The sequence below is a fragment of the Branchiostoma floridae genome, chromosome 9 (genome assembly GCF_000003815.2).
Source record: "Branchiostoma floridae strain S238N-H82 chromosome 9, Bfl_VNyyK, whole genome shotgun sequence".
Classification (NCBI taxonomy): Eukaryota; Metazoa; Chordata; class Leptocardii; order Amphioxiformes; family Branchiostomatidae; genus Branchiostoma; species Branchiostoma floridae.
The window spans coordinates 11,061,374-11,085,455 of record NC_049987.1 but is presented as its reverse complement, the minus strand read 5'-3'; the positions used below and the strand labels follow the sequence as shown (position 1 = coordinate 11,085,455).

General features: G+C 39.4%; 3 protein-coding genes across 6 annotated transcripts in view; 1 reads left to right on the top strand and 2 right to left on the bottom strand.

Annotated features, from left to right (window-relative positions):
- Positions 1-4,028, bottom strand: part of LOC118422144 (glutamate receptor ionotropic, kainate 1-like) — a 10,172-nt gene extending 6,144 nt beyond the window's left edge. Inside the window, exons 1-4 of the mRNA XM_035829660.1 lie at positions 3,918-4,028; positions 3,525-3,685; positions 3,126-3,309; positions 1,863-1,947 (exon numbers count right to left, since the gene is read on the bottom strand). Of these exons, the coding sequence (XP_035685553.1) occupies positions 1,863-1,947; positions 3,126-3,309; positions 3,525-3,685; positions 3,918-4,028 (541 nt within the window). The remainder of the gene's footprint in view (positions 1-1,862; positions 1,948-3,125; positions 3,310-3,524; positions 3,686-3,917) is intronic.
- A 1,956-nt stretch (positions 4,029-5,984) lies between these two features.
- LOC118422143 (glutamate receptor ionotropic, kainate 2-like) lies at positions 5,985-8,149 on the bottom strand. The gene is made up of 4 exons (XM_035829659.1): positions 8,068-8,149; positions 7,506-7,637; positions 6,511-6,653; positions 5,985-5,999 (listed from the first exon to the last, which is right to left on the bottom strand). The coding sequence occupies exons 1-4, from the start codon at positions 8,147-8,149 to the stop codon at positions 5,985-5,987; spliced, it is 372 nt and encodes a 123-aa protein (XP_035685552.1).
- Positions 8,150-18,537: 10,388 nt separating this feature from the next.
- Positions 18,538-24,082, top strand: part of LOC118423678 (calmodulin-alpha-like) — a 9,807-nt gene continuing 4,262 nt past the window's right edge. Inside the window, exons 1-2 of one of the 4 annotated variants that reach the window (XM_035831914.1) lie at positions 18,538-18,786; positions 22,604-22,666. The gene's annotated coding sequence lies outside the window, so the exon portion shown is untranslated. Of the gene's footprint in view, positions 18,787-22,598; positions 22,667-24,082 lie in introns of all 4 variants that reach the window. The other 3 variants (XM_035831913.1, XM_035831910.1, XM_035831911.1) reach the window with 3 other exon arrangements.

Sequence of the window (24,082 nt, the reverse complement as noted above, 5' to 3'; positions counted from 1 at the left end):
AGTATCCCTGTATAGAGCCCTAAACACCGATTTGTTGATGGTGACGTGAACCAAAGGTTTACCTTCATATAGCCCGTGGAGCTGCTCGATCAGCTATCGGCTCTGTGTGTTTGTTGTTTACAGTATCTCTGAATGGAGCCCTAAGACCGATTTGTTTTGGGTTTCGTGAACCAAGTGTTTACAGTCATAACCCGTAGAGCGCTACTCAAACAGCCCTCTGTTACTGTATAGAGCGCTAAGATCAATTGGTGTTTTGGGTGACGTGAATCAAAAAACATTCATAGCCCGTGTACCATGTTTTGCGTACAGCTGTTCAGTCCGGTTGTTTGTCCTCTACGAGAGAACCTCCTCCATGTCGTACTAAAAATTCCATGAAGGTGACGAGAACCAAGTGTTTGTATTCATAGCGCATAGAGCTCGCACGGTGGAGCTGGAGGGCTGAACGAGCAACCTCCATGGAGGTCAGCTCTGTAGAGCTCCTCCATGGAGGTTGCTCGTGCAGCCCCTTCTCAGCTTGACAGGCATATTCATTCAAACCATTTATTCTTCGCCCCAAAAATGTACACTGAACTACTGACAGTAAATCTATAACAATATAAAACACCGACCACTAAAAATCGTGACATGCACTGTGCTGATTTCTCAATTTCTCTCCTCCCCAAAATGCATGTTCATTTTTCACACGCCTCTATTAACCAATTGCACAATGATTCCATTCAATTTGCGACACTTATTTGATAAAGAAATGGGTATCGACCTTGTTAATTCCAATGAAGTCGATGGTCAGGGTAACGCTAACGTTACATTTCCAAACCAGGGCCCGGCCGGACTGTTTCTGGAGAAGAAAAATAGAAATGTATATGTAAAATAAAACAAATACTGCCCACGACAATTCTCTTTACGTCTTGTGTAGTTTGGTGTCTTTTGTATTCGTTCCAGAAAGCTGCTCGGTCGGGCCTAGGTTTTGAAATGTGACGTAGGCCTAAATGTGCTTGACGTTTTTCATGATCAACTTCACTTTCAACACATAAAGTGGAGTCAGCTAAAGGATACAAACATCCCAACGTTGGCCAACCCTGCAATCGTCTGATGTTAACGACTATAACTACGACATTCTGTCTTACACGTCTTAAGATGTTTATAAACCTGAGTGGGAAGCCATATGATCGAAGTATTCTCCATCGTGAGGTGTGATATATACTTTCTAACGATTTCTCAGAATTGATGTATTTGATGTAGAGCCAAGAAATAGCACAACCTATGAATTCGATTGTCTGAATAGATGAAGTTTTTGATTTTTATGATGCACATCATGCACCTGCACTCACTCGGTGGGTTTATTCGGTAGTTATAGCAAATGACACCATATATAACTCGAGGCGGGTCATTAACCCTTTATACATGAAGGTTCGTGAGTTCTATAAACACTTCATTGATATTTACGTTTGGATGTACAATCATACTCTGTATTGCACATAAGACATATCACCCTGCTTAAGGTGTCTTCTGTTTTTTCACATGAAGAAGTAGCTGGGTTCAGATATACTGTATTTCAAAGCATAGTTAGCACTAGATCACACACTGCATGGATTTATAGGTAATTAGTGATCAAGTGACAGGATGAATTCGAAGAGACGCAACAGTTTGCCATATATCTCAAGCAACACATGCGTTCTTATTTTGTACGGAGCGTAGTGCATATAAAGTTTCCCGGACATGTACATCTAATATGTGTGGCTTTGCAAGACGTCTGTGTTAAGCATCAAACGAATACGTTGGAGATGCTTTTGATAAAGCAAGGTCAGCGAAAATGCTAATGTTTGAACTCAAGGCTTCATTCTTTCTAATATTTGAATTCAAGCCTTCCTTCTTGCTGCCCTCCTTTGACTTCTTACGGGAGAATATCATCTTTAGACGTGTCTTTGCTGCTTCTGTGAGAGTCTTCGGCTAAAGGAATGAGAAGAAATATGTGTGTTATTTTTTTCATCTCGTGCGATTGAGAAGAAAAGATACACAGTATGAAACAACTAAGGCAAACTTAATATAATACTCTCAAATACATAAAATCATTCAATCATTTTCCGAACCTTTTACGTACATTGTAGACCAAACAGACCCTGGCTTGAACATAAATACGACAACATTAACCCTATCTAGACCAGGCTTTTTTGGGATTCCTGGGACGGGGGGGGGCTCTTTTGTAATTTCGTAATTTCAAAACGGCTTGGGTTACGAGCACCAAATTTAGAGGGGATGATGTACTAGTGTATTTTAACATTTTCTGTATTTTTGGTATCGTTATGACGTAATATGACGTAATTATGACGTCATAATGTCATATTTTTGGCTAAAATCGTCAAAATATGAAATTTCCGCTATACTTAAATGAATTGGACAAAATGATGACTATAAAGCATATCTTATTAGTGTCTAAGTCTGCTAAGTCTTTTGTTGCCAATGACGACGACACTGACGTCTATATGACGTCAGAAAATGACGTAATTTGTCCGCCATCTTGGATCGACAAGCTTGAATTTTCTAAAATACTCCTTTTGCCACATATAACCCCAAAACCCAATTGAAATGGACTAAAATGATCAAGTGATTGTGTTTGGTAAGAAAATAAAAGATTTTGACGGTATTTGAGCAAAAATTACATGTATTTATCGTTGAAAATGACATTGTCCGCCATCTTGGATTTCGACCCATGACGTCATCAAATTAGCATAATTTACAAATATTTGATTTGAAATGTGACTTAAAATTACACAGGATGTTCATGATATAAATAAACAAGTTTGATGTAGCAATAAAACCATGAAATCCCATAATTCAAACTGAAATTAGTAAATTTGGGAAGATATGCCTGTCAGAAACCCGTTGCCATGGCAACACGAAAAATCACAAACTAAATTTTTTTTCACAGAATTGTTGCCAACAATATTTTAGGAAAAGTCAACAAGTTTCGTAGTTCTAGCACACGTTGTTCGCCAGTTATATGACGTCAAAGTTGGCGCAGGCACTTTAAGCCCCCCCTGGTCTAGATAGGGTTAATGTAGTATTGCTGAGTTTTCCAATATTCCATAGAAAGGGATAAAGCTACAACATAAATACAATAATCTTACATGAGCATCTTCATATTTCTTCACATCTTGGGCACATTTGTAGACGAATTCACCAATCAGCACGATGAGAGCCAACGCCATGCCCCCATACACCAGCACGAACACACCCAACATGTCCTGTAGTCCGATCACAGAGGATTCCAACACAGTCTTTTTGGTTCCGGAACACTCCTGGCTTTTGATCCTATATAAGAAAGAAAAGTAAGTCTATAGGATATCTTTGTTGTATCCTATTCTTTCTCCTGTAAAGTAGAGCTAATTTAGACAATAAAAGGCTGGGCAAAAAAAAATTTCCAAAATCTGGACGGCGAGTCACGTCAGTAGTTTTGGTCAAGCAATATACGTTCTCTTTTGGGCACTTTTTTGCTCATTTATATAATCTGCAATAACAGTACTCACCACTTGGCGTCCAATGCGTCGAAAACGCCCCTTTCTTTTGCAGCCACAATGACCCTGTTGAACTCCATGGTGTATCTGGAGTTCTTAGGCAGGAAAATCCCGTACCCTGTCTGCCAGAACAGCCGCCCGATAAACTGTAGATCACAGGGTTTACGGCTAGCCTGAGATGGAGAACAGAAAATTGTGCCGAAATTGAATACGTATACGGGAAATCTTTTTAGTACAGTGCACCTTCTCTGAGACTTACAGTTTCCTTTTTTAAACATATTTTTTTAGTTTTTGTTTTAAATTTTAAATTTGAGAACAACTTTAGAATAAGCAATCAAATCCACTGACAATTTACTTTGAATATGAATTAAAATTTCCTTTAAACATGCCCAAACAGCATCTCACATGATAATCCAGTTCAGCGCTGTCCGCGAACAGCGCATATTTCTCCGTACGCATCTTGTCCAGACCCTCCTGTAGGTTATCCACAAGGACTGACTCTTCGTTGGCCTGCATGACGACTCCCAGTGATTTGTACGGTTCTGTTGTAGTGGTCTTGAATGACACCCATGTAGCATAGTTTCTTATTGTACCATACGAGATTTCCGTCTAAAAATGTAAGAACAAATATCATACAATGTAGATTACCATACATAATTTAGGGTAGTTCTGCAGTAACACACAAAACAACTTTTTCATTATTATTTTCACAATGATCTATTATCATGTTTTTCTTGGACAGTTAATGATGATCTATTATACCTGTCCAAGAAGGTCCTCTGGAGAACTGATGGAGTTATCTACGTGTTTGACGGTCAGGAAAGCAGCCAGGTTGGCGGTGTAAGTAGAGATGGCCACAAGGATGCCGATTCCCCAGAAGAAGGCAGAAATACGACCTAAACGAAAGGGAGGTTTAAAGGACGACAAGGTAATATATTAAGAAGGTCTGATATTTACTTACCAGATACAGAGTCTACAGTTATATCGTATTTCTAGTTAGAAAAGCCATGATCATGAATGATTTGGGAATGTCATACCTGACAATGACGCTGGCAGGAACTCCGGACCCAGCTGTACCAGAGCCACGAATGACTGCCACACAGCTTCCCAGAATTCTGTCACCATTACTGTATCTTCAGATGCGTCACCTTCATCGTCACTGTCAAAATTCGAAGTTTTGCACAGCAGTTGCACTGTCTTGAATATTGTCTCATATTAAGGAAATGAGACCAAATGGAAATGTTGTCTTATGGTATTACAATTAGAATACAGGCCACGACACGTGTCGATTGAGGAGCAAAGATGAAAAATATCAATACACGTAGTCGTAGATATTTGTATATCGTGTTTATACTTATAAGATTATTCGACATTAATGTCCCAAGACTTTAAACTGATTAAATAAAGACGTGCATGTCTTACATTTCCTTTGTTGCTAATTTAGCTACACCTTGAAAGAGTCCCACCGCCAAGGCCGTCACCAAGATTGTGGCCAACAGTTCTTCTTGAAATGGGCCAATGAAGCCCCATGTATTTGAAGTCCTATAAAATTTATAAAACATGATTTTACTCCAAATCAGTCGGGACTAGATAAATCAACATGGTTTCAGTGACCAATAAATGTTTGAGAAAATACCTCGGTCGGAGTGAGCGTGGATAAAATGTTATATATCATTTTATCCCTATCCAGACAGGAGGGGGGGGGGGGGGGGCTAAATGTTCCCACTCCAAATTTGTTGTCGTATAACTCCCAAAAGGCTTGTGTTAGGACAACCAAACTTGGTGACTTTTCCTAGAACATTGTAAGCAACACGATTTCATAATTTTTTATGTTGCTATGGCAACGGGTTTCTGAAAGGCATGTTTTACGAAATTCATTTATGTTCGTTAGAGCAATGAGATTTTCAGATTGTATTGCTAAAACTAACTTCTTTTCATATGTCTTTAATAGATAACATACTTTTTAATGTAACATTTTAAACTAAATATTCATAATCTAATCTGATGACGTAATTGGTCACAATCCAAGATGGCGGACCATATATTGATGAAAAATATAAGGCAAATAAATTTTATGGATGACATCCTCTGCAGACTGCAAAAATAGTGTGATAGGGCGAAAAAAAAATGGGTGACAAAAACAAGATGGCTACAGTTTATAGGCACCATGAAGTTGTGATGGATGGTGTAACAAGAATTAAAGGGAAAAGCATGGTATCAGAGCCAACAAAACATTCATTCCCGAAATTTAAGACATGTTCTGGTGTGGCAAAAGTGACACTAGTGTGGTAGACTGGCATCACTGACAAAGTTGGTAACCACACTCATGGCTTCGATATTGGTGTCATTTTTACAACTATCCAAAAGTTTCATTTCTACAACTACAGTCCTGGGTACTTCGCAAGTGTCACTTCTACAAGTACAATTATTACGCTACAACACAAAATATTTGCTCATTTTGGTACTTAACTGTCATGTTGACCATTCCTGCAGAATAAAAAAGATCTTGTTTTTTTTCTGAAATCAGGCGGAAATTAATGCGCGCGCTGATGTCATCTACAAAATTTACTTGCTGTGGCCTAATCAGCTTATTCTCACTCCGATGTAACCACTACGTTTGTCTTTGCGTGCATTTCAGACAAGTTAAGGCTAAAGATATACCTCATATAGGTGTTTAGAATTATATGAATATGAGGCACCTTGATGTTGTTTTCTTCATGGCAAACGCCATTCCGTTGTCGTAGTATGGAAGAGAGAAATCCCCAACTTTATGTCTTTCAGATGTGATGAATAGAGTCGCCATTGCGATGTCTGCTTTCTGTAAATAATTGATTGCAATGAGGAACACCATCGTAGCCGAAAATCACATAAAGCCATGTCATGACACCATATTATTGCTGTTTCTATGTTGTAATGATCACTCTTACATGTATATAGATTCAATGATATCTGTTCATGAGTTGTCGTACAAGGTAATTGAGGATACCAACAGTCTTACCCCATACAACACATCACCAATCATCCCGTTCCATTTCCCTGTTTTCCAGTCGTAGACACCGAAATGTCCATCTTCGACTTCATAGTACTCGTACTTGAACCCGAGTTCAGCAGATATCCATGAGAACAAGTCCATACAAAATCCTGTAAAAGGCCTCCAATATATCATTGAAAAGATATCTTTAAAAATTCAGTAACATGCAATGTATTAATCAGATTTACCCTTAGGTACACGTGTCAGAAGATCGGTTTGGGCGGTATAGATGAAAGTATGTTACAGTATACTGTCTGCCACGCACTGTCCTTCCATTTATACTACGCTAAAGGAAAGATACGGACAAAAGAAGGATCTTTCGAATGTACACAATTTTGAACTTCGTAGAGCAATTACAAAGATAAGAATCTGTAGTCACAAACTAAATATAGAAGCCGGAAGATATTCTAAAATTCCCCGTGACCAGAGGTTTTGTCCATTCTGCCCAAATGAGATCGAAGACGAACGTCACTTCGTTATGGATTGTTCTCGATATGATGATAAACGCACAGAGCTGTTCACATTACTTTCCACTTGCTCTAAAGACTTTGCTACTCTCTGTTCGATAGATAAATTCAAATACATTCTGGGAGGCGATAATCCACATTGTGTACAAGTAGGCAAATATATCCAAGATTGTTTATACCGTAGAACCAATAGTGTAAATGACATGCTAGACCCTTTATGTTGATGTATCCATACCTATAGATATCCATATATATGTGTTTAGTTGTACTGTAAGTAGTTGTTATACATGTAGACCTTACGAAAGTCGCTGTACTTTTGTCGTGTCAATAAAGATTGTTACTAAACTTGCGTCTGCGTTCTCTATCAGCTTCATTCGAATGAGATCATTGTTGTTCCAAGATGTCTCATACACATGTATTAGCACACGTGTTGAATGGGACTAGTTGACTAAATTAGCCTCTGACGCACAATTTTCAAATGACAAACGAACTAACCACGGAACCGGTCATTTCCCGTGACGTTGTTCCCGTCTTTGTCCACATCTGATATCAAGACGAAGCCATCCGCAGCGAGAGTGACCACACGCAGGGTTCGGTTGCTCAAATCAGACACGTACGGATCAACTTCTGTAGACCGAAACAAGAGTCTTGCATTAGTAGCTAGTCGGTTAATGAACAAGGAATCCAAAGAACCATCAACATGAAAAAAAAAAACGTGAAAATGAACAAGGATTGTAGATCGCGGCATGTATACGATGGTAAACTGTTACTAAGGCGGCATGTATGATGGCAGACTGTTACTAAGGCTAAAAAGCTACATGTCTGTGCAGTGAATGAAACAAAATTTAGATTCCCCACCGCCCCCAATAGTCATCCAATAACTGTTTCTGGGTGGCACTATGGTTTTGCCATTTTTTCGTGGAATCGACATGCATATTGAGTACAAAACATATATCCATGACCCTAAGAATGTACACTAAACGGACATTAAAGAGAACACATTTTTAAATAGTAACTTTTGTGTGCTCTTTTCGACCAAAGACGTATACCAACTCACCTAGCCACTCAAGTCTGTCCGCCGTAACATAGGATGCTACAGTAACCAAAAACAGCGTTGATAGAGCAATCAAAGTTGCCATATCAGTATTTCGCCGATGTTCTTTTTATGATCTAACTGCAACAACTCTATCAACGAACGACTTCTAAAATCGTTGCATGCACTGTATCGATGCCAGCTATTTTCTGCTTTCCAACAATGCTTTATTCTACACCTCTGGTAGGCTAATTGCACTAATATACATCCATTCACTTTGTGACACTTATTTGATAAAGAAATGGACACCAACCTTGTAAAGACCAAGAAAGTCGATGATCAGGGTAGATTTGCCTGAATTTTTCATGATGCACAGCATTACCAGCACCTGTGGAGTCAGCTAATCCGAAGTCGACCATGAAATTGTATGTGCTCTGAACATTTGTAGCTGTAGCGACCTTTATCACACTTTTCAACGATGACGTGACTTGTATTAGCTGGTGTTTGATGATTTTCTCACTTAAGTGCTACTTCAGCCATCAATAGTGCAAATCTAATTCCGTACCAACACAAGTGCAATGTTATCGATGTCAGAAATATTTTCAGCAGCAAACTTTGTATCACTTTTTTTTAGATACTTTAGGTTATGAAATGCATCGAAACATATTTCTTGTCAAACCAATGCTGAAAATGTTGAAAATGTAGCTTATTAGAGAACTATGGACCCCCCTGGTTGCAGACCTTGATGAGTCACATCAAGTACATGACTCATCGGTGGAAGTTCTCACTCAATATAAATTTGGGCCCACTTTGTGCAAGATTGTGGCCTTGAACAGTGCGCATTGGCGCAATGGTGGGGTGAAAAATGTTTATGTGACAGACTGGACGATTGAATAAATGGGTGAGGGTAGAATCCTCATGCAAAGGCAAAGCGACGCAGATGATGTATTCCGAGAGTTAATTGCCTGTCTTATCTCTATTTATATATAACATGGACGTCCCGTGCCACAATGATTTTAGCTGCTTATCTCTCTAGTAACAGCCCATGTAGATCATTAATATCTGCAAAACTTTTCACTAACCAGTATTTATCATCGATTATCATATAGCTAGGGGACGTGGGCCAATCAGAAGGCCCCATTTCATGCTGGTTATGAAGCCGTAACAGATGGAAACTCACCAACAGCCGTGCATTAATCGTTTTATTATTGCACGTGTGCATTAATGACTTTTGAAAGTTTGAACCAATCAGAAGAACAGACAAACAGGACGCTGGCCAATCAGAATGAGATATCCAGGAATAGTCCATCTACCAAGATAGTGGAATAAGTACAGGCATGGCAGGGGGTGGCTCCCTCTATTAACATCGGTAGTGCGTGTTTCTTTGTTCAAAGAAAACATTTGCCGTCTTAAAACAACACTAAATTACCTATATATTGAAGACAAGAAAATCTATTTCAAGTCATGTCAAATTTAAACTAAAAATCTGAAATAAAATTATTTGCACCCCCGACCATTCAAGTTCAGACGACAATAACACCACGGTCTCCAATTGAGTAGCGGTCATGGCGCTGAAGGACCAAGATGCTACCTTTCTTCGGGAAAGACGTGTCTGAGTTCGTAGTGAACGAGATTCTCAAGAGCTGTGAAGTATAGGGATCCCGGCATGCCTCAGGAAAGCCGGCAGAGATTTACCGCCTGATACGAACGAACTCGACAAACTGGGGAATGGGCGAGTGGAGAAATACGGAGCGTGCAACAGTTTGTAACTTAATGAATCGACTTTTTTCTTATTTCAAGCCTTGGAACTGAAAGACATTTCACGTACAAGTTTTATGTTGTTCAAATTCACTGTTCAAATTTATTCAATGTACTGAATAAAAGATGTATGTTTTATAAAGGAATTTTTCGCTCCTACCCAACCGGAAACTCTACTCTTCAAGGGGTCAGTGTGGGTAGGCTATATGATAACAGGGTTAATGACCCGCCTGTTCCTCGGTATATATGGTGTCATGACGCCTGGTCCTTTGCTATAACCACCGAATAAAACCACCGAGTGAGCGAAGCGAACGAGGTGGTTTTATTCGGTGGTTATAGCAAAGGACCAGGCGATCTGACACCATATTCACCTCGGGGCGGGTCATTAACCCTTAATTGTTTTCTGTACATGTCATTGCTTTTATCAGGCTGTACATGTATTATTATTGTAGTCATCTCTGTCGCTTGGGTTCTTTTTGCGTAGACAAGTGTCATAGTCTGTATAGACTGACTGACAGAGAGAGACACATGAATCACAAACTACATGTATCACAAATTACAAAATTTATTTTGACTCCTCACCTACAAACGACATAGACGGCAATGGTACATGGGACTGTACACAACTGCACATTTGACGATGCTGCGACTTCTTCGTTTCAGTGTTTCGGACTTGAGCCCTTTTAATAATTTTGCTTCAACGAAATAAAGAACAATGGTCTTTATGATGAAAATGTCTCCTCTCAGTGCTTGTGCAAATACGCCGCCTAGCGTAACTCACAAACTCCGAAGGCAAACAACGGAGACAATCATCCGTCGAACGGGAAAGACCAACAGTTATACTGGCTGCACAGTGTAGCAGCCTTACCATTATAAGCAATTTAATAAGCGGTGACCTCAGTCTGTCGGCTGCCAGATTTTCTATTGTTGAAGAAATGCCTATACTATAGTAGGAATCCTTCCGTTTTCACGGATGTACCTATACACCAGATATTATAATCAACCAGGCCGGACAGACCGGAAAGCATTTCTGACAAAAAAGTTGTTTTACAAAGACATCACAACGTTTGAATAATAGTTGCCAAATCAAAGACGAGAAAGAAATATTGCATTTGTGATTAAGCCGGTACCGTATCGCCTAAATGCCGTTTATCATTTAGACATGAATAAAGATTAAATTGATTTTTCCAGCGGCATTTTGACCTGTGTCAGCCAGGCTGGACCCCAATAAATATAAACACACGACCTTTACGTTAATCCACATTTGCTCTATGATACACGTTTATGGGTTCACTGAACAGGTGAAACGTATATATATAATTATATTCGCCAAAAATTCTAATGAAAATCAAATTAAAAGAGTGTCTTGATGACAGATTGCATCTTTGAATATGATTTCGTTCAGAAACGACAAATGTTTGACTGGAGACGAATCGTCGTACGATTTTGCACAAAATGGCACAGCAATAAGAAAAAAGTATGGCTGGAAGTTGGATGTAATATATCCTCAGTGTATGCGCTGCAATTCTCTGACCTTATGAATCACGGCTACAACTCGTTATCAGAAAATCCATATCGGTGATGAAGACGCACCTGTTCCCTTTTCTCCATCGGGACAAAACTCTGAACACATGACCTTGTCAGGAGAAAAATCCCCATAGAACCAAACCGAGATCAATAACCAATAATGGTAGGCTGGAGACGCTTGTCGTGATTTAGCTCACCCGCCAGGGCGCGAATAACCTATTCATTATTTGTCAGCTTTGATTCACGACGATATAGTCATTATTGGAGAAATGGGCTACTCCATGGGCGTTCGATTATCTATATGGCAGCCATAACAACAATGCCTTTCCGAGTCTGAATACTTCGTCAACTGTGGATAGGGACCATTATGGTACCTAGCTTCATTCTTATCATCATTTTCGTCACATGCCTTTTTTTTATCATATATGATCTGCATGTACTATGTCATGTTGTCAGGGTTTAGTCTTTTAACGTTGCTAGTCATCTGTCCTCTACTAACCACAGCCATTTCATACTCTCAGTAGAATAACTATTTCTCAAGGTCCCACTATAACCATTGTTTTTAAGTGTAACCTAAAGATCAGGTGCAATACTCCAACAAGTCAGATTGGAGGCTAAGGACATGTCGGATCTATTCATAGTGACTCTCATGTTAGTTTGCATCCATCTAAAAGATAATCAAAGGTGTTATTGTTTTTTTTTTATGAACAACTTGTAACGCAACATGCTCTTCAACGTTTGACATTGCATGAATGTACTTATATAGCTACTACTTAATAATATATATAGCTATACTTGTATAGCTATCCCTAGCATTGCCGTCAGTTTGGCTGATGTATACGCTCACGGGTTTCTCATTATCCAATATGCTTGCATTAGTATCGACCTGTTTCCTGCCCGATGAGGGAATAATGAGGTGGCAGATATCGAGTTACCTTTCATTACAGCATTGCTACAGAACAAATAACCTGTTTCACACGAAGTAAGGATGGGTTGTCGCTGACCCCTACACCCGTGCAATCCTTACAGACATCACTTATCGATGTTCTAAAACATGTCACGTACTCAGGAACGTAATCTATGAGATGGGGAAAAGATAAAGACTTTCCTAGATAACGGTGTGGCTTTTACATCCACTGGGTGCTTTAGAAGGCGCGTGACACAGAGCATGCCTGTGGCTAAGGTTAGATAAGTAGCGCATCAACATGCCCGACCCCATTACTCTTTGGGTATAGGTCATGTAAAGTGGTGGTCTCGGTAAGATCTTACTGAAAGCAGTAGATAAGTTGTAGTTGTAATGTCGTACATATGGATATGTCAGCGTTTGAACTATATGTAAGTGACGCACACACTGCCCACAGAAGGGAAGTATGTGATCGTTTCAGAAGATTTACAGACCATGGGGCCACCGTAAGACCACCGTAAGACCACCACTTGAGAAAAAAATACATGGATCTGAAGTGATTCAAAGGGATGTAGTAATGCAGAATCAGCGATCCAGAAGTATATACTCTTGACAGATATTCAGGTGTTCAAGACAATTTTGAGAAGACCACTATAACAATTATTTTTTTTATGTGGCTTATTATAACACCTTGTGGAATTATCAGAGTTGATGTTATATATTCAACATTATAAGTACATTTTGAAGCTAGAAAGATGTCGTTAACTCTAGACTTGTGGGAAGAGGACAAGAACCGGGGCATGCAGAAACAGTGATTGCAAAGTAACCTCAACTAATGTCCTTATTGCGATAAAATGAAGAAAAGGCTCGTTCAATGGTGGAATCTGGGTCATGAACTGGGTATGGACATCTAGCAGTGTAAATCTTATCTAGCTTCGTATTCACCAGTAAGAGAAACTTTCTAAGCCAGGACGATGGTTCAAGCTAGCTAGCTGAAGGAGATGGATCTGATAGGGTGCCTGGTGATCTATTGAACTGACATGGGTGAGACATTACCTTAAGAGCGTGATTTCCCAGTACTTAAGAGGTGCCTGAGTTTTGTCATATTGGTTGATGAATGCTCTCCAGGGCAGAATACGATTAGATACAGATGCCTTAATGAACTTTTCGCGTGCTCAAGCCTGATGGCGCTATATGCGGCTGACCATTGTGCTGAAAGGGCCCTAGCCTCGATACCGCTTCTTCTGAAGTGTATTGGTTCCCTTTATATCGATAAATGGCTTATTGGTGCTCTGTTTCGTGCGTAATTGATAAATCAAGTACGTAAATCCATAAACTCTCGTGTTTACCAACATTCGAAGGCTTTGTAAATATCGAAAAACAATGTTATGTTCACTATGTTATGTGCAGTAGTTTGCATCTAGTAGTTTGACCATTCAGTCCATGGACACATGATCTATCATAGACGTAACGGCACTTTGCGTTTTCGACCCGTCTTAGTGTACTTGATTCGGTGATCAAATCTCCAGCTGCGCTACAAATGGAAGTCCTGCAGCTTTTGGAAGAGCTTTAGTGGATAACCCTCTTGGGAACTCTCAAAGCTGGTGAAGATATACACTTCTTCATCGGTCATGTGTAGAGTGATGTTCAAGAATGCCGATAATCCATAATGGGTCTGCCCATGTGAAACCCCCTTACGCACCTCGCTACAGAAGAATTGGGGCGTCAAGTACACGCAGTTATTACCTTTTTACGACAACGTTGCCCCATAAAACACATATATGAATGTTCTTCTAGTGGCAGAAGATGACCAGATGGATACCATAGGTTGACAGTGGCCTTGCAGAGTAACAATATCCCCCAACGCAATTACATAAAGGGAGGCATTAGGAAGACGGGTAGACCTTGTGTACGTGACCAGACACACGAACGACATTCAATAAGACCGTCAACCGATTTACTATCTAGTTTGCCAAGTGTATGGATGTATCCTCACCACCTGCGCCTTGACTCTTTAGCAATTACGTTAAGACTATAATCTATTTTTCAAGTGACGTTTATACGTATCGTTCAGAAGATGTATGCTGTCAAATGAATTCAAAGCAAACATGAGAGTATCATTCATTAAAAGACAAATCATTATCAGACTGTTGTCTGCAACAAAAGTTGGGGAGATAAAGTGAATTGTGGCACATTTTATGCGATGCTGTACTGTAGTAGTTATTAATGAGTATCTTACGAGTACCATAGCCACTATTGACCGTCGGAAGCCATATTAAGTTATAATTACAGAAGCCAGTTAATTGCACAACTTCTGTTAATTGCACAGAATAATAAAATCCTAAACGGGTGCGGTCCAACTGGATAACTTCGCATTATAGCACCACCCGGCTAATTGTACAAAATAAGCTGTAGAGTGGTTCGTGCAATAAAACGGCTTCTGTACTGTAACAATTTAAGGCATGAAGAGTGGCCTTTCTATTCTGACGTAGACTAACTCCACCAATCTTGCAGAAAATAATTATTCTGTTCATCTACTCGTATGTTTTAAAAAGCATCTAAAGCGAATGGACAATGCTGACATCAGAGGGTTGAAAGTAGCCATCAGTGGATTAACCCTCTTGACTTTCTCCTAGCCTTTGTCACGGAAAAACTGTCAGGTTTTCTGGCGCCACATCGGTCTCTGGTTGACCACCTGGCTTCACCAAAGTGATTTTACTGTCTAGTTTAATTTTCATCCTCGATGTTGCTTTGGTTTTGACAGAGTATAATAATTCAACTGGCGCTTTCAGACATAACGATAAAGAACGTTTGCAGACTTTGTCACATGATGCTTCTAACTTTTGGAACACATACATCCTTAATCTGCGTTACAAGTCTACCATCAAGTGTTTTGACAAATTACATCTGAAAGATAAAAACGGCAGGAAGTCTTTTTAAGTTGCTGGGTACGCGGGAGGGGGTTGTTTTTAACTAGCAACACCCACCAGCGTCCGGTGTTCTTGATTGATGAGAAGAACGTTTACGTTATCTTTTAAGGTTCAGAGTTTCAGCGAATTTAAATGTTGGCAGAAAATGTTCATGGTTGATTTAGGTTGCATACAATCATTATTATTATCATCATGATCAAATGTTTCATTCGTTAATAAAACAGACGTTGCAGTCAAGGGTGGAATTATGCCCACTTAACAAACAATGTATTGCACTATACACCGTGTATATGAGAAAGGATGTATTTCAAAGACCCTATATCCTCACTGTTACCATAATTTAATTTCTATAACCATCGAAGTTAAAAGTCTTAATAGGATGTAATTGTAACGGTATGGCTGAAACGATAACAAAATTTTAGGTCACGGCGAAGTTTCCGTCCTAGTGCAATGGAGGTGGTAATGCAAAGCAATCTGTCCGTGGAGTTCCTATATTGTACTGGTAAAACCAGGAGTGACCTAATGCAACCAGTTATTTTTTCCATACTGAAGAAAACTAATTATTCTCACGAGTAATTACATTGTCCAAATGTGACTACAGATGGAAATTTGGGTCGATAGTTTTGAACTAAATGAACTATAACTGCCAGTCTCCACCGTGAATAACACTTGTGCATATCGTCATTCCGAACATGACGTTCGTTGTCTTTCGGGATTCGCTGGCATTTCGGAAAACATCAGCATGACGGAACCAGCGTCTCTCTGAGCACGTCGTCAGCAGTAATTCGTCCCGCTTGCTCATGAACACCGGAGTGAGTGGAACTAATTGTGCTGAACAGAATCATAATTGGATTACACCTTTGTTAGATACCACCAGGCTTGTTTGGTCGGAAGGGTGCAGGTACAGGTCACTTTTCTAAGGAGGCTTCTATGCCCAGAAATAACTCTATTTCCTAAGCCATTACATCTATTTTAATATTTGCATTCTACACGCTCGTGTCCTCCTAAAAAATAACAAAAATTACATTAAAATGATATCTTTGATATGGGAGTTGAGATATATAGCATCTTTCAAAATAAGCGGGTTTACAGGCCGAGGTAAACCTATCATCAATTGACCTTTTTTTTAGTACTCTGTTTCACATACGACAAAATATACTGGTTTTCCAGCATTCGGTCTGTCAGAGGTTTGTTATGATTACGTAACATTATGAATTACATATCATGCGACTTGCAAACATAATTCTTGCTTTAAATTGACAATCTCGCAGTATATTTCTGTACGATTTATGTGATTGGAATATGACTAACCTTATATTAGAAAATGGCTTATCCCACCGTTGAGTCCAGAACGAATTGCATACCTGCATTCCGCCTCACAAATTTGTAACGGTACTTTTAAAAGTAGGCTAATATACCTTATATTTCACCTGTGAACATGCGATATGCTGTAAGCAACCACATGTTAGGTTAGAGTTAGTCTCGGAAATTAACGAGTACTACTCATACAAAATACTTGAAATAAAGACAACATCCTGGCTTTTTACTTATAAAGAACAAAGTCCTAAGTTTAATCCCAAGTGCCCATTGCTACATACATTGCAAAGCAGCTCTTTTCTGTCCATCAATACACATGATCTGTAGTCAGTATAACGTACTTTCTTTTACAGCGATTGATAGCAGGAGTCTCAGCTGCAGTTAGTCTTGGGGTGTATCTCGTTTCATTTCACTCATGAGACTAGAGTAATGTAGCCCTCTTGGCGGTAATGATATCATTTCCTAGCGACGCAGGTCTATCCTTAGCCTTGGGAATACGTTACCTACACGAGAAGATAGATCAAACTTCGTCATACAGGAGTCAGTCTCACGATATCGAAATCGTAACAAAATTTCAGAGAAAGCTAGATGAATTTAACGTCGTGGATGGTAGTAAAAGTGAAAATGGAAAAGCAGTAACTCTGTACATGTGAACTGAACATTTAGCTTTCACAACACTAAACTCTTTATGCGATGATAGATGTTGATAATGGTAATGATGGCATCAACGCAAGTTTCGCTTCTATCCAATATATTGGAGTTCCAAAACTCCCGAGACAATGAAAAGATATAGTCTGAAAACTCTTCTAGCCTGAGTCCTAAAATCAATTTGGACTACAATGTCTGCCATCAAACATTTAAGGCCACAATGGCTCTATGTGCGTCACAGCGTCTGTTGCAATAAATAACGAATGACAGGCAACGTATCAAGTCTTCAACGATGCAAACCTTTTGGGAAAATTTCTTATAACACATTATATGTTGCAGTTCATCTAGTTTATGACGAGCAACACAGGCAATATCGCGATATCGTGGTATTGGTCTTTTGTCTGACTCTTAGATTTGCTCGTAAGTAACTAATATTCCTTGCTTGAATGCCAGGGTATTTCCCTGCATTGGACGTTCGGTTGAATCCCCGCCAAGACAGCATCGTTTATATTGGTCTCACCAAGCCAGACAGGCGTTTATGAGGCTGATCGATGGTAACTATTTTTGGACCATTGTCCTTACTTTCTTTAGGCATTGCGATTCCAGGCAGGTTTTCTTCGTTCAAGTGTGAATAATTGATTCACGGACTTAAGAAGATTACCAAAAAACAACCGCATTGCAGATACCAATGATTCGTCAAAGCTTTTGTACATGCTGTGTGACTATAAAACTCTAATGCATCCTGAGATAATGTCTTTCACCGTTAAAGGGAAACAAAATCGTATTAACTGTCCATCAAAAGGAAAACAATCCTCAATGAGAGGATTTTTGTTTTATTTTGAAAAACTTACAAAGAATTAACACATGGTTATTTATGCTGGAAGTCCATAGGTAAATTTTTGAAATATAGTTAGACCGTAATTTGGATTTTAGAGACTGATGGCTAATTAAATTGCATTACGTAAGCCTTGAAAGTCTTGAAATTTCTTTGCAATCAATATATTGTGATATGTAGTCTTGGTCCCGGTTGTGTTTATGCTATACGAACGCTATGAACGCTACAAATGCTATAAGACACTACTTAAGACCATTATCTGGACAAAATCTACTAAAAACGTCATATTGTTCAGAACTTCATAAAGAGGAACAAGGATGTCATTGTGAGAAATAGCATCCTGAAAATTTGATGAAAAATGGATGACCTTATCAGGGACTTCTAGAAATCCCAATGCATCACGTATGATTCATCTTAATGAATAAAATATAACCTACTCTAACAAGAGAAATTGCACGGTGCGCCTCTGCCAAGGAAAATCAATAGGTCTGCCGACAATGGCGTTGTCAATAACAACGTCACCAACACGTCTTTACGGTGTGTTTGGTGTAACCTTTGACCTACACCGCTATTGGTGTGTGATGCTACTCCCACAGTGCAGAACATCCCCTAAATGGAAATGTTGGTTTCGAGGTTTCTTTTGATATAGGTTGTACGCAAACTTTGGCCTTGGCTGGACCGGCGTATAATGGGATAGAGGGGAGCTATCGATCGACTGTCGGTCCCCCTGTTGTGCCGGTATCAAACGCTTAGTTCGCCTCAGCAGCAGACCAGGCAAGACGTTTACAGCCGCACCGGCCTCTAGGAAACCATCCACCCTGTAGGTAAGAAGATACGTTAAACATTTACAACCGTCTTTGATTCATTGTTTGTTATTGTCTTACCATGATTATTTCTTGATCTCAAACATGGTCATGGTGTAAACAAAATTGTAATTCTTTTAATTCTTGTCTTGATTTAAGATGTGTTTCACCGATCTCAGATTGCGTTAGTTACAAATGAATAATTATCGGGCGCAATAATGAGTACATAATTGATGGCCTATGGTCTGACTAGCTGTTGTGTAATTACGTATCGTAAAAATTTGCAAAATTCCTATTTATGTACAGTTAGTAACGTGGTAAACCAATGGTGTCTTTGTTTGATATTTCAGTTTAGCGTGTTTACGGTGTAGTGTTAGAGTTGACAGTTGTTTTTTTCACGCAGTTTCACAATATGCAATTGTTTCGCCTGCATTGCGCCTTCTACTGCAGAAAACCATACTCCAGTCTCTATGACAAATGACTAGGAATGACTATCAATATTTGCCAAATTTCCACAGTAGCGACGAGGAACGCTCGATCTGTGATAGCGCCGTCTAAAAGAATAATAAAGTTACGACGCAATTTGCCCCATATAGGCCTACTGGTAGCTCGCTTGATGGCTATACATATTTTACCTCGAAATACCCTCACAGTGCGCTTCCGCAGATACCTGTCTTTGGTAAATCGCAACTGTGTCCACTACATGGATATAGTGTATTACAATAACTCCCCTATAGCTCCATAATTCACAATTCTATAACAAGACACTTCTAAGACGATTGCAAACGTTTGGTATTCAGATGTAGTCAGTTTATTTTTGCTATTTTTAGACGTTGAAGACCTTATGGTACATTTGGGTTACTAGGGCCAGGGTATTACAAGAAAGAAGGTTGTAGATTGATACGATCTCGTAACAAATGTACAATGCATTGCTATATTGTATTAGCAGCTAGCCACATCCCTAACTACGTACTGAATAATTTAGCCCTTATCTTCTTCAGCCGGCTTTTTAAGGCTGTAAATGACATATAGTGATTTATGGTTGTAATGCATTGTCAGTAGACAGGCACTCAATCTGGCATCCACCCAAATTGTATTTGGACTCGGCACATTCCTTAAGGATTATAGGTGAACTTCAATTATGCATAGCAAACCCTCATTTACGACAGTTCATATTTGGGCATTACAAAAGTTGAACTATAATACATAAAATATAACCTTATCTAATATCTCCAATCATTTGAACATGATATTTTCATACTCCATGCACACGCACTTTGACTTGGAGCCTGGCTGTCGTTAGAAAAGGAGCTAGGTCAAGCCCTTGTAGACAGCCCTTTTCAATTATTCCGCCAGCCATCGTCTGACCAGGTCAATGGCACGGTGGCCTTTTGTAGATTTTGGCGTCCCTGCTAAAACCCCATCAGTATGTCCAATCAGGAATGAAAGGTGCATTTCTACTATCATTACAATCTCTTAATGCATTGGTAGAATGCAATGGGAACTATTTTCTATCCTGTACACTTAGCCTTGACAGTCCAGAGGCTTACATTTTGATTAGACAATACCGTTACTGAGAATGGAGTCCAGATTGCCTGGGATATGGCTGCTGAGTATCCAATCTGAGTAACTGGTTTCCCAAGCATAATTGCTCCCGATCTTTTTGGCTTAATGTGATAGGAACATTCTCAATTGCCTGGCATTACGTTGCCTAATCCTATGGAAGAGCAATGGGGCGTGGGTACGTGCAGCAAAATGACGTCTACGCTGCAGCGAAATTTATCATTACGGATTCCAATCCCTTACGAAGATGGATATTTTTTTGCATTATTTCGATTTATAGACAACCATTATTTGGTAAAGGGAAGATTGAAAAATTTATTGGTATGTCTATCTTTATGTTTTGGGATTATGACTGATTTTAATTCAGATGAGAAAACCATTTGACAGCACATACCCTAGCCTTTATATCAAAGAAACTATTTTGGGACAACACGTAGACAAAGAGGAATGTGGTGATATGTCTTACTGCATCAGGTCTGAGATGGTACGGGCCATCGGAAGTCAGCGCAGGTTTGCATGTCAGTGTGATGATTTCGGAGAGCTTACTCTGACAAATCCCCTATTCGATCTAGTGGGCATATGGTGACCTGTAACATTTAAAGGTAATCTCATACTGCCGGGATTCCTTCCTTTTCTAGTTGAGTTCAAAGAGCGCCTAATCAATATGGTTCAATCATGAAGATATTTTACGTGCATTGGCATTACGAATGACAGGAAGCATTAACGTGGACTACAGTAAAGCGGATATAAGACGGTGGTTGATTTATCTAGCAAGGATGCATGCGCAGCGCATCTATTGTAAAAGGTATTTGCGCCCGAGCGGCCCTGACATTATCAGAGCATTAACATCAAGTGGGGATAGTTTTAATGATGTGAAAGCAACTTTTAAAAGACTACATTAAGCTACATACAATTGACAATCTAAACTTTTATCACCCGTCGTCTTAGGATATATAACGTGTTCGTTTTCAACGCTGATGTTATATGGCAAAGAATATCATAATGTAAATTGTCAATGAATTCCATGTCTCAAATAATAACAACCTGTTAAATTCTGAAGAATATTACACCAGGTATTTTATCTGTCGAGAGGTCAAAAGAGAAATTATGATAGGCAGATGAATAAATCGAGCAGAAAATAATCATGTATCGGATCTGGTCTCGTCGTTTGCTGACGGGTCGATTTGAATCATTAGGTTCACAACAGGTCCCTGATTAATGGAGCATTTGGTTTGTGGGCATGGGCGGTGATAACATATCTTGATCAGGACCATCCAAATGCCATTACGTCTAGTGCCGCCTGGCGTAATGTGATCAGCCCGGAAAACAAAGATGTGTTTTTGCCATCGATCCGCAGCTAAATAACCTGTCCCAGGCATTTGTCATGGGTGGTCTCAACGTGTCGTATTCCGGAAAGATCACAGTGCAAAGCTATCAGCAACAGAAAACCCCCTCCCGTGGGTATCAAGTGACCTGCTCTAGGACAACCCGCCAGGCCCCCCATGTTGGACAGTCATAAATCATAAATGATTGGAGATGACTCTTCCGCATGGATGATTTGCTAACTAAAACACGGTGCATACGACGTAATTGGTACAGTCAGTGACGTAATATTAAAGTTTACCTTATATGTATACAGGAAGCTGTTTTTCTCCAGCGCAACAACAATCTTTACCTTAACCTTATCCTTTTGAGTGGCGATTCACCATGTCACAATAGAAAATAACATGACGTGATTGCTTTCAAAATGGCAAACCTTTAGATTTAAGTCAATGGTAATTAGTGATATGGCAGAGACATGTCAAATTGTCCCAAAGATACTAGTTAGTTGACTAATATGTTGTTCTTTTCATTCTTTTCATGGAACATTCAGGTGCAATTTTAAAAAAAAATCTCATGGAGCTCTGTAGCTATGATGATACAGATACATGTTAACCTTCACGTTATCAAGTTCTAACTTTTAGTATCACTTTACGAACTAAGCAATCATATATCATTGATATTCCTCGTTGAAAGCATTTTGGGCTATGAATCATGAAGTCCCTGGATGGATTCGACTCATATTTATACAACCATAACCTAAAATGCATCTTGACTAACCTACTTGTTGGCTAATAGCAGGTAGGTTCCAGCAAATCCCTTTCTCAGCTGCGATAAACAATGACATATGATTTTATTTTCCAGCCAAAAGCAAATAGTTTGTATTTCATGTAATGTACTATGGTAAAACAACCCTATGTCCTTTGACATTCTATGTATTTCTCACTCAGTACAGGTGGGAATGTATGACCATTAGGTTGATGCAGGCAGCACGGAAGATGCCACATACGTGGATCAGGTAAGCTTTATTGTAAATCGTTTCCTTCGCAATTAAGACGCTGAAATTGTTTAAGTATTGAATCACGTTCTAGTTCAAAAGCATATTTCAAAACAATATTGTCTGAAACTATGATTGCTAGAATTCGATTTTTATGCCTTAACAGTACTATGCCTGGGCAAAAAAGATACGTAGGGCTGCGAAGAAACCTATGAAAGGTGACCCTGGGTCATACCGCACGCCTGCCAATATGTGTGCGGCCGCGGGATGCAGACTTAAGATGTACTGTGTGCTACCATGATATTTTGAGACTATAACCTATAGGATCACGTTAGAAAAAAAATGCACTTCTTTAGAATCCTTCACCTTCTACACGGTGACAAATCATTTATTGTAAATTACATTCCCTATCTAAGAGATACATCCTGATCTGTCTGAGGTAAAATACGTTCGTTCTATGGTGAATTTTGCCCCTCAGTTTTCAAGGCAAGATTCAACACCAGCTGTCTGGTGATATTCTGTATCTGTATCTGTATCTATATAGCCGGTATAACCGCCCTTCGGCGTAAGACACAGACTTTAACTGGAGCTGAGGCCTTCCCTTCTACCACTACCATATTGCTATGTCTCTACCTTGGTTGATTCATTGATTTCAGCAGTAATTTCGTGGCCACAATGGATGTTTCCTCCAAAAATGTTGGCAACAATTTCTATTGCCCTCGGCTCTATGTCTATGATATACATGTTTAAATGGCCATCAAAGCCAAAACACGTCTACCGGCTTATATTACAACATGTCATCACAAGTTTCTGCCAGTTCCTCGACATTTGCCGCGGGTGCCGACGTACGGGTTGACGCCATGACTAATCTATCTTTTTGATACAAGACATGTTAATAGATAGATTTTTTCTCCCCCACATTATTAAAAAAACCCGAAGGTAACGCAATGCTTGAGACGGATGCTAACATTACGGATGATGGATGATACATGATGGCCACGAAAAGAAATTATGTTAAGATGACCGTGCTCTCGTGTGGCTTACATAGCCCAGTTTACTAACAGGTATACATATTATTGGAATTTGAAAGTGCCATAGCAACCAGTACCTATGTAACATAATCCCAAGGCAAGCGTTTCCAAGCTCGATTAAGCTTGCAAATCAATTTATAATTTATTTATTTATTATTTATAAAATCATTTGAATAAACTGTAATTTTTACTCTCTGACTACCTACGATAATTGCCATTGACAGAAACAGCAATCAAATAATGAACAAATGAAAATCAAATTGGACAGCTCGAATCCGTGCTATATTTATAGTTGCACGCTTGACCCAGTTCTACAGAGCACGTACCTTCGTGTGTAAGTATTGATTGGTTGAAAATACCATACTGGGCCAAACCCAAGGTCCCCTAATGACTATGACTTAGAAAG

Bases quoted from the DNA above. Each gene is read 5' to 3' on its own strand.
- LOC118422143 (XM_035829659.1), bottom strand. From the start codon at position 8,149: ATGGCAACTTTGATTGCTCTATCAACGCTGTTTTTGGTTACTGTAGCA. The intron at 7,638-8,067 runs GTGAGTTGGTAT...TTCGGTCTACAG, and splicing joins GGACAGACTTGAGTGGCTAG to AAGTTGATCCGTACGTGTCT. The intron at 6,654-7,505 runs GTTAGTTCGTTT...GGCCTTTTACAG, and splicing joins GGGAAATGACCGGTTCCGTG to GATTTTGTATGGACTTGTTC.